Source organism: Haematobia irritans, chromosome 2, assembly GCF_050003625.1.
Source record: "Haematobia irritans isolate KBUSLIRL chromosome 2, ASM5000362v1, whole genome shotgun sequence".
Taxonomy (NCBI): Eukaryota; Metazoa; Arthropoda; class Insecta; order Diptera; family Muscidae; genus Haematobia; species Haematobia irritans.
This window is the reverse complement of record NC_134398.1, coordinates 122,023,651-122,038,599: the sequence shown is the minus strand read 5'-3', so window position 1 is coordinate 122,038,599 and position 14,949 is coordinate 122,023,651. Positions and strand designations below refer to the sequence as shown.

The 14,949-nt window shown below is 32.3% G+C and overlaps 2 protein-coding genes across 2 annotated transcripts; one reads left to right on the top strand and one right to left on the bottom strand.

The window, feature by feature from the left end:
- Window positions 1-424: 424 nt before the first annotated feature.
- On the bottom strand, window positions 425-8,319 carry LOC142226172 (uncharacterized). Its single transcript, XM_075296058.1, has 3 exons — window positions 7,946-8,319; window positions 7,597-7,890; window positions 425-922 (listed from the first exon to the last, which is right to left on the bottom strand). Exons 1-3 carry the CDS (start codon window positions 8,231-8,233, stop codon window positions 740-742), a joined length of 765 nt encoding a protein of 254 aa, XP_075152173.1. The 5' UTR covers window positions 8,234-8,319; the 3' UTR covers window positions 425-739.
- Window positions 8,320-13,053: 4,734 nt separating this feature from the next.
- Window positions 13,054-14,429, top strand: LOC142223932 (histone-lysine N-methyltransferase SETMAR-like). Its single transcript, XM_075293740.1, has 2 exons — window positions 13,054-13,793; window positions 13,868-14,429. The coding sequence occupies exon 1, from the start codon at window positions 13,063-13,065 to the stop codon at window positions 13,675-13,677; it is 615 nt and encodes a 204-aa protein (XP_075149855.1). The 5' UTR covers window positions 13,054-13,062; the 3' UTR covers window positions 13,678-13,793; window positions 13,868-14,429.
- The last annotated feature ends 520 nt before the right edge of the window (window positions 14,430-14,949 follow it).

The window sequence follows — 14,949 nt, the reverse complement described above, 5'->3', positions numbered from 1 at the left end:
CTACTTTACTTACTTGTTTTTAAGTTAATACTGCAGAGAAATCTTTTATATACGTTTTTATTTCGTGTACACGTCGAAAAGGAATGTTTTTCATATGTTTCAATGTAAAAATTATATATTTGGAACTCAAATCTTTATCACTATATTTTTGAGTGCAAGCATATAATGTTCATAAACTAGTATAATATGTTTGCGACATATTATGTTAATATATTAGAATATATTATGTTTGGTACATTACATATAATATCTCTGTATGCAAACATATATTAATTTATAAATTTCGTATAAACAAATATATGTTTAGAAATGCCAGAGAACGAGAGAGAATAGATAAAGACTAAAGATAGATAATGAAACATAATAACAAAGAAAAGTGTAGGTTGTTGTGTAAACGTTTATGATTGATTTTCGACTTGGGGTGTAATATTCAAATAATTTTTATTTGTATTAATATATTTTAAAGACATTTGGCGACATGCAAACAAATGTTTAGAGACTGAAAATAAATATTTGGGACAAAAGATGCACTGTACAAACAATTTTTTGTTTGAACAAATTCTGAAGATATATGTATATGATTGAAGCAGAATATGTTTTGGGGGTAAATGTTACAGAGGGTGCACATATAATAAAACTTTTCTAACAACTTTTTCCCATTTTACACAGCTACTTAAAATAAATAAATCCATAAAAGAATATAACCTAAAAAATTCTGGATGGATGGACTACATGGATGCTATTGATTCTGGTTGATAATGTGTTGCAAATATTCTAGTCGCTTTTCCAATCGCATTTTGCTCTTATCCACTGCTTGGAATGCCTTCAGCAACAACTTACTTTCACTGTGCATTCTGTCATCTAGTATGGCAATTTTCTCATGGAACTCTTGATGCTTCTTTGCCGGATCTAAAAGTGTATTCTAAAATAGAACAATAATATAGATATAAATTTGCAGAAATAATTTGGTAAATACCAAGTAAACTATAAACTACAGTCAGAAAAATCTGCAATTAGCAAACAAATTTTATATCAAACGATTCAACAGAAGAATTTTAAAATTATAATGAATAGTTTTCTATTACAACCAAAGGCTACATTATTGGCTTCTATGTGAATCTTAGGTGCATTAAGTAAAATAAATTCCCATAATGTCATATCACATCTATTGTCTTCATATATATTGGCCAAACAGCTGCAACAACGCCATCATGTCAAATTATCTGAGATGTTGGAGGTGTATTTGACTCTGCATTCCTCAATTCAGCACGCAGAGAAGCGATATGATCACCCCAACCATGTTCCAAGAGCAAAATGTTATTTTTTCACGGAAAACATGTAGCATGTTTGTCGAAACCATGTTCTTTGCTCGGAAATTATGTATCTGATTTCGGAAAGCATGCTATGTTTGACAAGAAAGGAATATGTTTGCGACAAAAATACTACATGGTCGCTGTGAAAAAGTAACATGGTGCTCTTGAAATATTTTTGAGGTGATCATATTCCTTCTTTGGGTGAGTAAAGGTGCGAATGGCGCAAATCTTCCAACGAAATGGTTGATAATTAATTATGTAGATAATATGGATGTCTTGGCTGTAAATATTTATGAACCGATGTGAACCAATTTTTGAATGGTTGTTAGAGGACAAATTTCAACCGAATCGGATGAAATTTGCTCCTCCAAGAGGTTCCGCGAGCCCAATGTAAGGGTTGGTTTATATAGGGGCTTTGTATAATTATGGTATGGGCTGATATGGACCAATGTTTGCATGGTTATACAGGGCATATACTAACATCACATAACCTATTCCAAGTCAAATATGGGTCTGTTTATGTGGGAGCTATACCTAAAAGTGGGCCCGACCTGCATCAGTTTTTATAACACACATAAAGTATGTATATTCTGGGTCGTGGTCGATCTAGAGATCCGGCTGTCCGTCCGTCTGTGGAAATCACGCTAACTTCCGAACAAAACAAGATATCGGCTTAAATAGTTATTGATGTAGGCCGGATGGTATTGCAAATGGGCCATATAACACCACTTTTAGGTATTGTCCCTACAAGCCAATCCCCAGATTTGACTTCAGGAGCCTCTACACTGAAAAAAATATTTACGTGATATTAAAGATTACGCAAGCTAAATTTTAAGATGCGCAATTTACAAAATATTATGGACAAATTTCTTTAAAATAGTGAAATTTTAATTAAAATAAAGTTTAGAATCTTTTTCATTAAATTTAGGACACAAATTTTGTAAATTTTGCGTCCCTCCTCTAAGGTCGCATGTCTTTGAACTAAGGCAAATTTTCCTTAAAGTAAAGAAACACATTTTTAACTTAAATAAATTGTCATTAAATTAGCTGAAATATTGAATCTTTGGATTTAAGATAAAAACGCTTCAAATATAGACAAAAACTTATTTTGTGAATTTAGCATCTTTGGTTTAAAGTTTTTTTTGCAATCAAGAAAACATTTTTTACTTTGAGGTATCCGTTATAATTTGGATTTTCAAAAAGGTATTTGTTTGTACTTGAATAGCTTTATTAATATACAGCGAAAAGAGAAAAAAAATTCAAATGAGATCTGTACCTTAATTTTAATTTTATAGATCCTAGATTTAAGCAATAAGAAATAAAATTTTGACAAACTTTTCAATAGAAATAACTTTTAATTGCTGCTTTGATTTCAGCTTAAAACAATGCGTTGACTGAACTACAAGAGTAGCTTAACCAACAGAGGAAAATAATGTTTGCCAAATTTATTTGGTTTTTATACCCTGCTCCACACTGTGGAACAGGGTATTATAAGTTAGTGCATATGTTTGCAACACCCAGAAGGAGACGAAATAGACACATGGTGTCTTTGGCAAAAATGCTCAGGGTGGGCTCCTGAGTCGATATAGCGATGTCGGTCTGTCCATCTGTCCGTCTGTCCGTGAACACATTTTGTAATCAAAGTCTAGGTCGCAGTTTTGGTCCAATCGACTTCAAATTTGGCACAAGTATGTTTTTTGGCACAGAATAGATCCCTATTGATTTTGGAAGAAATCGGTTCAGATTTAGATATAGCTCCCATATATATATTTCGCCCGATATGGACTTATATGGCCCCAGAAGCCACAGTTTTACCCTAATTTGCTTAAAATTTTGCACAAGAAGAACAAATAGCACTATAGTCAAGTGTGCCAAATTTTATTGAAATCGGTTCAGATTTAGATATAGCTCCCATATATATCTTTCGCCCGACATGGACTAATACGGTCCCAGAAGCCAGAGTTTTACCCCAATTTGGTTGAAATTTTGCACAGAGAGTAGAATTAGCATTGTAGCTATGCGTGCCAAATTTGGTTGAAATCGGTTCAGATTTAGATATAGCTCCCATATATAGCTTTCGCCCGATTTACACTCATATGACCACAGATGCCAATTTTTTGCTCCGATTTAGTTGAAATTTTGCACAGGGAGTAGAATTAGCATTGTTGCTATGCGTGCCAAATTTGGTTGAAATCGGTTCAGATTTAGATATAGCTCCCATATATAGCTTTCGTCCGATTTACACTCATATGACCACAGAGGCCAATTTTTTGTTCCGATTTAGTTGAAATTTTGCACAGGGAGTAGAATTAGCATTGTTGCTATGCGTGCCAAATTTGGTTGAAATCGGTTCAGATTTAGATATAGCTCCCATATATATGTTTTTCTGATTTCGACAAAAATGGTCAAAATACCAACATTTTCCTTGTAAAATCGCCACTGCTTAGTCGAAAAGTTGTACAAATGACTCTAATTTTCCTAAACTTCTAATACATATATATCGAGCGATAAATAATAAATAAACTTTTTCGAAGTTTCCTTAAAATTGCTTCAGATTTAAACGTTTCCCATATTTTTTTACTAACATTGTGTTCCACCCTAGTGCATTAGCCGACTTAAATTTTGAGTCTATAGATTTTGTAGAAGTCTATCAAATTCTTCCAGATTGAGTGGTATTTAAATGTATGTATTTGGGACAAACCTTTATATATAGCCCCCAACACATTTGACGGATGTGATATGGTATCGAAAATTTAGATCTACAAAGTGGTGCAGGGTATAATATAGTCGGCTCCGCCCGACTTTAGACTTTCCTTACTTGTTTTAATTTGGGATTTGTGGTAAAATTTTCTTCAAATTTTGGTAGATTATTTTTGACACACACGAGTGGCAACCGTGCTTCCGGAGCCTCTAGGAAGGATGAATTTCAATATATGGAGAAGCAAATTTTATCCGATCCGGTCGAAATTTGGCACGTGATGCCAGTTTATGCTTTCCTAAAAAAAATTGTCCATATCGGCCCATAGTTGTGTATAGCCCCTATATAAACCGATCCCCAGATTTGACTTCCGAAGCTACCTGAAGGTGAAAATTTCATCTGGTCCGGTCGAAATGTGGTACGTGGTGATAGTATTTGATTGTAGGTGATAGTCTTTAGTATGGTATAACTTTCTGCGCAATTCAGATTCGGCCTTGCCGAACTTATGTATATACTTGTTTTTATTTAAAATTGCATCTACACTGAAGAAAAGTGAACCCTCTATTTCACTAAAGCCAATTTAATTTTATTTTAGTTCATGGAATTATTATGTTTGGAGAAATTTTCTTTTACTCTAATAATGTTTTGAGTACGCTAGTTAAATAACCAAAAAACGGGGAAAAATATACACAAATAAAGCATAAAGTTTACTACGTTCGTACTTCTCATTAAAAATTTCATTATTTATTTAAATTTGTAAATGTTATTACAAGTGCGACCATCTTGAACTTCGTATAGCACTTAAGACGTTATTTCAATTTTGAACTCCATTTTTCCCCCTTCAAACTGCAAAATTTTCTTTAACAAGTGCAAAAAAATTATTATGTCTAATAGATTTTCTTGAATTTGTCGAAAAATATTTACTTATTTTTGTGATTTCAGTGTTTGTAATACTATTTAGTTAAAATTACCTAAAAATAATTTAAATTTTCTAAAATTACACACAATTTTTCTTCCTGGTGGGTAAGTGTATCATTGTTCGCACTTTTAAATACCTACAAGTATTTATATTAGCTTATTATGAGATATTGCTAAAAGTATTGCAACGTATAATTTTGATTGACTTTCGAACCAGTATCGATTTTTATAGTTACATATCGGTTTACGGATAATAGAAAAAGCTTGTTCCGTTCGGAAGTTAGTTTGATTTCAACAGACGGACGGAAGTCGCTAGATCGACTCACTACGACCAAGAATATATATAGTTAAGGGGGTCAGAGACCAAAATTTCAAAGTGTTACAAACGGAATGGCAAATTTAGTATGCGTCCCATCAATATAAAAAAATCCTGTTTTCGGAACCATCTAATCCCACTTTTCATTATTCCCTAAACAGCTATGTGGTCACGGTGTAATAGCTTTGATCTGCTTGTAAAAATACCTAGCTCATGGCGTGGTATTTCCCTCTCTCCAACCTTTCATACAATATATACTGATCGCATTACCAGATCTTTATGAATTTGTTGAGAGTATTTTTTTGTTTGTTTTGCTACACTCAAAAAAGTTTACTTGGATTCAAAGATTTTGTCCTTTCCTTAGAGATTTTGGTATTGTTTCCGAACCAAAAATGCGGCTACTTTAAAACGAAGGCATTGAATGTAGCTTTAAATCTACACGAACGAAAAACTGTTTTTCATATGTTTGGGTGTAAAAATTATATGTTTGGAACTCCAATTTTTAACAGAATATTTTTCAGTTCAAGCATATAATGTTCATAAACTAGCATAACATGTTTGGGACATATATGTTAATATGTTAGAACATATTATGTTTGGGACATAGAATGTTTTTAAACCCTCATAAATGTCACTAGCATTACTGAGGTGGTATAATCCACCGCTGAAAAACTTTTTGGTGTTCGGTCGAAGCAGGAATCGAACCCACGACCTTGTATAGGCAAGGCGGGCATGCTAACCATTGCACCACGGTACCGACTTAAAAATATATATACACAAAGAAAATTTAATTAAAATTTTTTCCTACCAGTGTATGCCTGAAGTGAAACATAATATGTTTTAACAATACAAACAATACTTTGTTTGGACCAATCCTGAAAATATATATGCTTGAAGCAAAATGTGTTTGGGGCATATGTTACAGAATCGATTTTTTTAGGGTGTAGGATCAGTAAAATTAAAATTAGGACACAGATCTCATTTATGGAATTTTCATTGTCTTTTTGCGATATATTTATAAAGCTATTCACGTACAAACAAATGCTAGTTTATTTGAAGCGATTTCATCTTAAATCCAAAGATTCTATATTTCAGTTAATTTAAAGACGACTTCTTTAAATCAAAAATGTTTTTCTTTACTTTAAGAAAAATGTACTTTAGTTCAAGGACATATGACTTTAACGGAGGGACACAAATTTCCAAAATGTGTTTCCTAAATTTAATAGAAAAAAATATTGAAGCAAAGATTATAAACTTTTTTTAAATTGAAATGTCATTATTTTAAAGAAATGTGTACTTAATATTTAGGTTGCGTAATCCTTAGGTTAGGGTTAGGTGTACAAGGTATTCAGAGCACGAGAACAAATGAAAAAATCGGATTGCCCGATCTTCATATTACCGTTTTTCCCTTATAATAATTCGTGGTAAAATGTGGTGAGAAATGTTTCAATTAAATTGAAGGAAGAGAAGGAATATGATCACCCCATACAAGGGCATAATGTTACTTTTTCACGGAAGGGCATAATGTTACTTTTTCACGGGGAAACTGTTACATGTTTATCACAAACATGTTATTTTCTCGAAAATAATGTATCTGATTTCTGGGAACTGGCTCATTAGATTGAACACAATATCAAAGCATTTCAAAGAATGAAAAAATCTTCGAAACTACACTGAAAAAAATATTTACGTGATATTAAAGATTGTGCAACCTAAATTTTAAAATGCGCAATTTACAAAATATTAAGGACAAATTTCTTTAAAATAATGAAATTTTAATTAAAATAAAGTTTATAATCTTTACTTCAAAAATTTTTTTTCATTAAATTTAGGAAACAAATTTGTAAATTTGCGTCCATCGGTTTAAATAAAGAAACATATTTTTGATATAAAGAAATCGTCCTTAAATTAACTGAAATATTGAATCTTTAAAAAAGATTCAAATATAGGCTAAGACTTATTTTGAGGATTTAGCATCTTTGGTTTAAAGTTTTTTTGGAATTAAGAAAACAGTTCTACTTTGAGGTATCCGCTATAATTTGGATTTTTAAGTTGGCATTTGTTTGTACGTGAATAGCTTTATTAATATACCGCGAACATGAAATGAAAATTCGATAAATGAGATCTGAATCCTAATTTTAATTTTATTGATCCTAGATTGAAGGCCAGATAGGTCGCTAAAAATGTCTTTATTTTAAAGAAGCCGCATCTTTGGCTCGGAATCCTTAAGAGAAAGTCAAAATCCAAGTAAACTTTTTTTTTGAGTGTAGGTTAACCATATTTTTAGTTTAAGTAACATATCTAAATCACTATCCGAAATTAGTTTTGAGGATAACCTTCAAAAAACTTACTTCATTAAATGATTTCACCAATTCATTTCTAATGATTTCCATCATGAACATCATATCGCTTAAATCGTTTGTTATCTTCATCACTTGGCCTTTGTATGTAGATTCACCTTCTTGGACAAATGCCATCAGGCTATTTGACTGATCCATTTTAATAATTACGTCATTCTTATTCAACACAGAATATACCACTTGCTCCTCCTTTCTGGTACTGCGAGTGTACATGACCAAAAGCCAAAAATTATGATTAAAATGAAGGCGGTCCATGATGTCGCCAATTTCGTGCGGTGAATGCAGCTGTAAACAAACATTTTAGAAAATTCACGAAATTTTCGAGCATCCACCATCGTACCAATTGCATGCATATTATTTGTAAAAATGTATGATGTTCAATACATTCCTCCTGGGTTTTTGCTCTAAAAATCACACTACACAAATGAAGTTTGTCCAGATCACGTATCAATACTTTAAGGTGAGCCCTAACGTCTGTAGACTCGACCGTTTGTAAATCCTCATTCCATATGAGATCGTCAAATTTAACAACTTTACGCGTAAGTTTCTGTGGCTCTTGGTCATATTGTACCAAAAACCATTCTTTATTGTGGAATTGTAAATTTTGTTGAAACTCTTTTCCATCCATTATTGTAAAATGCAGAACACAAGAAAATATTGAAACATACTGAATATACAGAAGTTATCGATAAATTGTAGTGGCATTTATTTTCAGATGATGGAGGTATGTGGCAAAAGAATTATAACGGTAAAATTTTTATTTTCATAGAATCCTCTTGACATTTTGCCTAAAGAACAAAAAGTAAATAAAGTTCGGCAGGGCCGAATATTGATGTTTTGCTTCAGAAATAACAAGTAAATGGGATTAAAAGTTTTGGCGAGCCGAATCTTATGCATTAAAAACAGTTCACCTACATTAGGTAAGACCACGAAAGGCTTTAAATTTATACATTTACTTGGATTATTTTCTTTAAGGATTTTGGTATTGGTTCCGAGCTAAAGATGTGACTTCTTTAAAATAAAGACAGATTTTAAGGAGTTATCTAGCTTTAACAGTAGGCTACATAAAATAAATATTGGGATTCAGATCCACGATTGCCACTCGAGCCGTAAATAATCTACCAAAATTTGGAGAAAATTTTACCAAAATTTTATTTCTATTTCTATAGAAATTTTTTTCAAAATTTTATTTCTATAGATTTTTTTTTAAATTTCTTCTCTACACACAAAAAAATTTTCTGATTCAATCACGAAAGTAATTGATCCAATTAATTTTTTAATTGAAATGTCTCTATACACGAAAATAATAGTATCAATCACACTTTTAATTGGGCATAGAAAAAATTCTTGATTAAAAAAATAATTGATTTCATTAGCAAATTTCAATTGATTCAATTAAAAAATTAATTTATGTTGATTGCAAAACTCAATTAATTTCTTAATTAAAAAAGGTCAATATTTTCAATTACTTTCTGAACTGGCTTAGAGTTTTTATTTGGAATAACAAATGATTGTTTGAAATACATTTTTAATTATAAAATAAAAAAATGAAATGACTTAGTCTTTCAAATTTGATTAAAAAGTTAATTGTATCAATTAATTTTTTAATTAATAATTTTAAAATTTTCAATCATTTATTTAATTAACTTAATGTTTCTACCTTGATTAAAAAGTTAATTGTATCAATTAATTTATTAATTGAAAACATTTTCAACTTCAATTAACTTTTTAATTGGAAATATTTTGGTGATATTTTTTTCTGCGTTAGAAAATTTTGTCAAAATTTTATTTCTATAGAAAATTTTGTCAAAATTTTATTTCTATAGAAAATTTTGTCAAATTTTATTTCTACAACAAACACACATAAAAAGAATTTTATAGAAATAAAATTTTTACAAAATTTTCAATTGAAATAAAAATTTGACAAAATTTTCTATAAAAATAAGATTTTGCAAAAATTCTATATAGAAATAAAATGTTGACAACTATTTCGACTAAAACTTTCTTGAAGTTCAATAAAATCCTGTTTTTGACTATGTCTTTTACAAAATCGAGATTTTCTTCCCACATGAACATGTCTGTTTTGCCATATTTGTAAAATACTATTAGCAAATAAGGTTGATAAAGACTTTCTCAAAATATTAAAATATTTTGTCAAAGCTATTGTACCATAAATCTGATATCGACTCAAAAATGTCTACACAAAAGGTACTAAATCATTCGCGGGGGTACTACGGTACTGACCGGGGTGAAAAAGGTTTGAAAAAAGTACTATAGTACTGCATTTTCCATCCCTGCAGTTACTAAGTGCTCATCCGAACGTTCATTTTCAACAATGAAGAGATTAAAGACGTATCTTAGAAATTCGACTAGCGAGAGTAGACTCAAAGGATTGGCATTAATGTCGGTTCATCGCCGAATAAATGTGCCGACTGAAGAAGTCATTGATTTATTTGCTGCCCAAAAAGCCCGTCGGCTCAATTTAATATTATAACAAGTATATACAGCACTAAGTTCGGCCGGGCCGAATCTTAAATACCCACCACCATGAACCAAATATTAGGGTTTCCTTTGAAATTTCAGGAGGGCTTGAGGACTTGAGGATATTCCCGAAGATAAATTTAAAGATTTCACCTATGAGGACTATATCAGATTCTGGATTTATAAGAACCATTTTTGTTTGAGTTTTAGAGGAATCATTAACATCTCTTGTAAGTGTGCAAGAAAATTATAAAATAAAGTCTTGATTTGAAATCTTAAATCTGTAGAAGTAAAATCTGGAAATTTTACATTGAGTTTCAAGCAATTTTTATGATCAGTGCGCCTTCTACACCCTCAAGAAGTGAAGTCGGTCTATATGGAGGCATTACCAAATGGATCGATAAAAACTTAATCCGATACACGTTTTTGTGAGCCTAAAATACCAGAATATTTACAATTTCAAGCAAATCAGATAAAAACTACGGTTTCTAGAAACCCAAGGAATTAAATCGGGAGATCGTTTTTATGGGGGCTATACAAAAATATGGACCGATACTCACCGTTTTCGGCACACCTCTTTATGACCCGAAAATACCTCTAGATTTCCAATTTCAGGCAAATAGGATAAAAACTTCGGATTCTAGAAGCCCAAGAAGTAAAATCTTGAAATCGGTCTATATGGGGGCTATACCAAAATATGGACCGATACTCACCATTTTCGGCACACCTCTTTATGGTCCTAAAATACCTCCAGATTTCCAATTTCAGACAAATTGGATAAAAACTACGGTTTCTATAAGCCCAAGACCCCAAATCGGGAGGTCGTTTTATATGGGGACCGTACCAAAACATGGACCGATACTCACAATTTTTGGCACACGTATTTGTGGTCCTACAATACCTCTAGATTTCCAATTTCAGGTAAATTGAATAAAAACTGCGGTTTCTATAATCCCAAGAAGTAAAATCGGGAGATCGGTCTATATGGGGGCTATACCAAAATATGGATCGATACTCACAATTTTTGGCACACCTCTTTATGGTCATTGTTACCGCCACTGGTCACCCTGTGTTGTGAATGTAATTTTTAATTGATGAATCGATTGCGATTATCGAATCGTTATTATCATTACAAACTGCAATCATACTTCAAAGTCACATTTCTTAACCCCATTCTTTCTTTCTACAACAGTTGGTTGAATTAACAAGAAGCTAAATTCTTCTAGAAAACAGCCGTAAAATAAGCTGGTGATTTTGATACCAATAAGTATGCTCATAACCTTGAATTTTGAAAATATTTTAATAAATATATTAATTTTAAGGAATTAAAACATATGGTTGCGCTTAGAATAAGCAATAAGGAAATAAATGAATTTCGCTAAACTTTAACCTATGTTGGGAATTTTTTCAAAATCGCCACGAATCTTATATTGGGAACAGTCATAAAATACCTCTAGATTTAAAATTTCAGGCAAATTGGATAAAAAATACGATTTCTATAAACCCAAGACCCCAAATCGGGAGGTAGGTTTATATGGGGACTATATCAAAACCTGGACCGATATAGCCCATCTTCGAACTTGACCTGCCTGCAGACAAAAGACGAGTTTGTGCAAAATTTCAGTACGATTGCTTCATTATTGAAGACTGTAGCGTGATTACAACAGATAGACGGACAGACGGACATCGTTATATCGTCTTAGAATTTCTCCCTGATCAAGAATATATATACATTATATAGTCGGAAATCGATATTTCGATGTGTTACAAACGGAATGATAAACTTATTATACCCCCGTCACCATTCTATGGTGGTGGGTATAAAAATATTGTATACATACCTATGCATAAATAAAATTTTCTACACATGAGATTATATGAATATTTTTTTTTTAAGTTGAACCCCCCCCGAATTAAAATCCTGGTTACGGCCTTGATAGGAAGTGTACTTTCCGCTATAGTTCTATATAAAACGTTACTTGAAAAGTTGTTAGGTAAGTTGTAAACACTTTTCAAAGCTCTATATTGAAAACTTTGCAGGGATTTCAAATAATTACTACTCTTATTGTGTTTCCATCTCAATTTATATAAAATTCCAACGGCTGGAGCCACTTTCTTTTTTAATTCGCTTACATGCAAATCCCATGCCATATTACCTTGAAGCAAAACACCTAAATACTTAACATAACTGGACTCCTCAATCGGCTTTCCGTTTACCGAAACACTAAACTCCCGATTCAGAGCTACAGAATGGGGACGAAATCTTACCATTTTTGTCTTGTCTGCATTAAGAATTAAACGATTTAATCTGGCATATTCAAACAGTATCGCAGCATCTCTTTCAATACTACACCTTAAAGCCATATCATACCTATATGGATAAAATATACATATATCATCAGCAAACATAAAAAGTTTTCCATCAAATCGAATGTTTGCTAAATCGTTCAAATAAATCGAAAACAGCAATGGGCCTAGTCCACTACCCTGTGCCACACCGAATTTAACTGCACCCAAAAAACTTTTCTTCCCGTTAATCTGAACAAACTGCATTCTATCTTTAAAATAATCACGAAATAGTTCTAACTCAAGTCCACCAATCCCATACCACTTCATCTTCTCAAGCAAAATCTGATGATCCACCATATCGAAAATTGTAAACATTATTGTATTGAAAATGTCTTTATTAAAAATAAGTATATGCGGCCGAATCTTATGTGCCCTCCACCAAGTATTGCGTACAAAGTTCTACGAGGGCAGTTAGGAAACAGAGAAAAGTTAAGTGTTTTGGAAACTTCCATCTCTGTTATGAACACATGTTCAATTTTGTTTCGATCTGGCAACTCCTTCATATAGAAATAGGTGTTCAAAAAAGACGCATCCGCAATTTTTTTTACAATGGAAAAATTAGAAATGCGTGCTGTCATTAAATATTTACATAAAAAAGGTTTATCGGGACAACAAATTCATAATGATATGGTGAATGTGTTAGGTGAAAGTGCTCCTACATATGCAACAGTAAAAAATTGGGTTGCTGAATTTAAACGTGGTCGTACAAGCATTGAAGATGAACCACGTAGTGGACGTCCAAAAACAGCAACAACAACAGAAATTGTAGCCAAAGTGCATGATACGATATTAAATGATCGACGAATAAAAGTGCGAGAAATTGCTAATATCACAGGCATCTCAAATAATCGAGTCCATTTAATTTTGCATGAAGAACTACAGATGAAAAAGCTTTCTGCAAGATGGGTGCCGCATTTGTTAACAGTCGATCAAAAACGCATAAGAATGAAAATTTCTCAAGCTTGTTTGGATCATTTTAAGCGAAATAAAATGGATTTTAAGCGTCGTTTCATAACTGTTGATGAGACATGGATCCATCACTATACTCTAGAGACGAAAGAACAATCCAAACAATGGACTGAAACTGGAGGAAGTGCCCCAAAGAAAGCAAAAACAATTCAATCGGCTGGTAAGGTTATGGCAACGGGTTTTTGGAACTTCAAAGGTATTTTATTGATTGACTACCTTCAAAAGGGTAAAACAATAAATTCAGAGTACTATTGCAACCTTTTGGATCAATGAAATGTACAAATTCGAGAAAAACGTCCTGGCTTACAACATAAAAAAATAATTGTTCATCAAGACAACGCACCAGCGCACAAGAGTGTTTTAACAATGGCTAAAATCAACGAATTAAAGTACGAGTTGCTTGACCACCCACACCCTAAAAAAAAATTGCTTCTCTAACATATGTTCCAAACATATTTTGCAGGAAGCACATATATTATTGGATACTGCCGAAACATTAATATGTTTGTTTTGTGTGAACAAATTATATGTTTGGAAGCATTTTGAGCCCAAAAATATTATATGCTTGGAAGAATTTTGCCCAAAGAAGATTGTGCTCATTCCTCGCATAATTTTCACTTCCACGAAATTTTTTAGTTCTTGCCACCTTTTTCGGTAATACAAATAATGTTGAAAAAATTATTCAATTTTATAATTTTTTTTAATTTTACCTTTCGCCTGCACGGAGAGTCGAACCGAGGACCATACAGTTTGTAAGCCAACACACTATCCACTGGGCTACGTAGCTGCCCAGCAAAAAAGCGTTGCCAAAAAAGTAATGAAAATGGATCCGGAAGTGGTGCAAAATTGACGCAGAAGCGATGAATTTAACGTGGGCTTGTCATAGGACGGAAGTCCTCCATTTCAACAGCCATTTCACTGAATTTGCATCACTTCTTTAGTTGTGATCCGAATTCAATGTTCTGGATGTAAATTAAAAAATTCTGTGATATTTTGTCAAATAAATAATTTTTATAATTTTTAATGGATTCTAACGCTTGTCGGAAACGTTTGACCTCAAATATTTTCAAAAATTCACAATTTTTTCAGATTGGATTTAGCATTTGTTTCGACAAAATTTAAATGATTTGTACCATTTTATGAATTCTTACTCTGTTTTTAACCTATTTGGAACAAAAAAGTTAAAATTACCCATTAAAAGTATGAAAAAAACGAGTTATAAAAAATTGAATTAAAATAACTTCCTGGGTAGTTAAAATAAAGAACATCATTGGGAGTGCATCTTCTGGAAGTGCTTTTAAAGTTTTGCCTTTGGAAGAACTTCCAAATTTTTTTGCTGGGTGTTATAGTCACCAGTAGAAAATTATCGTTATAAGTTACATTTATATAGTATAGTTTGCAGCGCCCACGAACCCATGCAAACAACATTATTTAACAGAAACATACATTTGTTGGCCACGTGGAGCAGTGGTTATCATGTCTACCTTGCATGCAAAGGGTCGTGGGTTCAATCCCTGCTCCGACCGAACACTTTTTTATTTACAC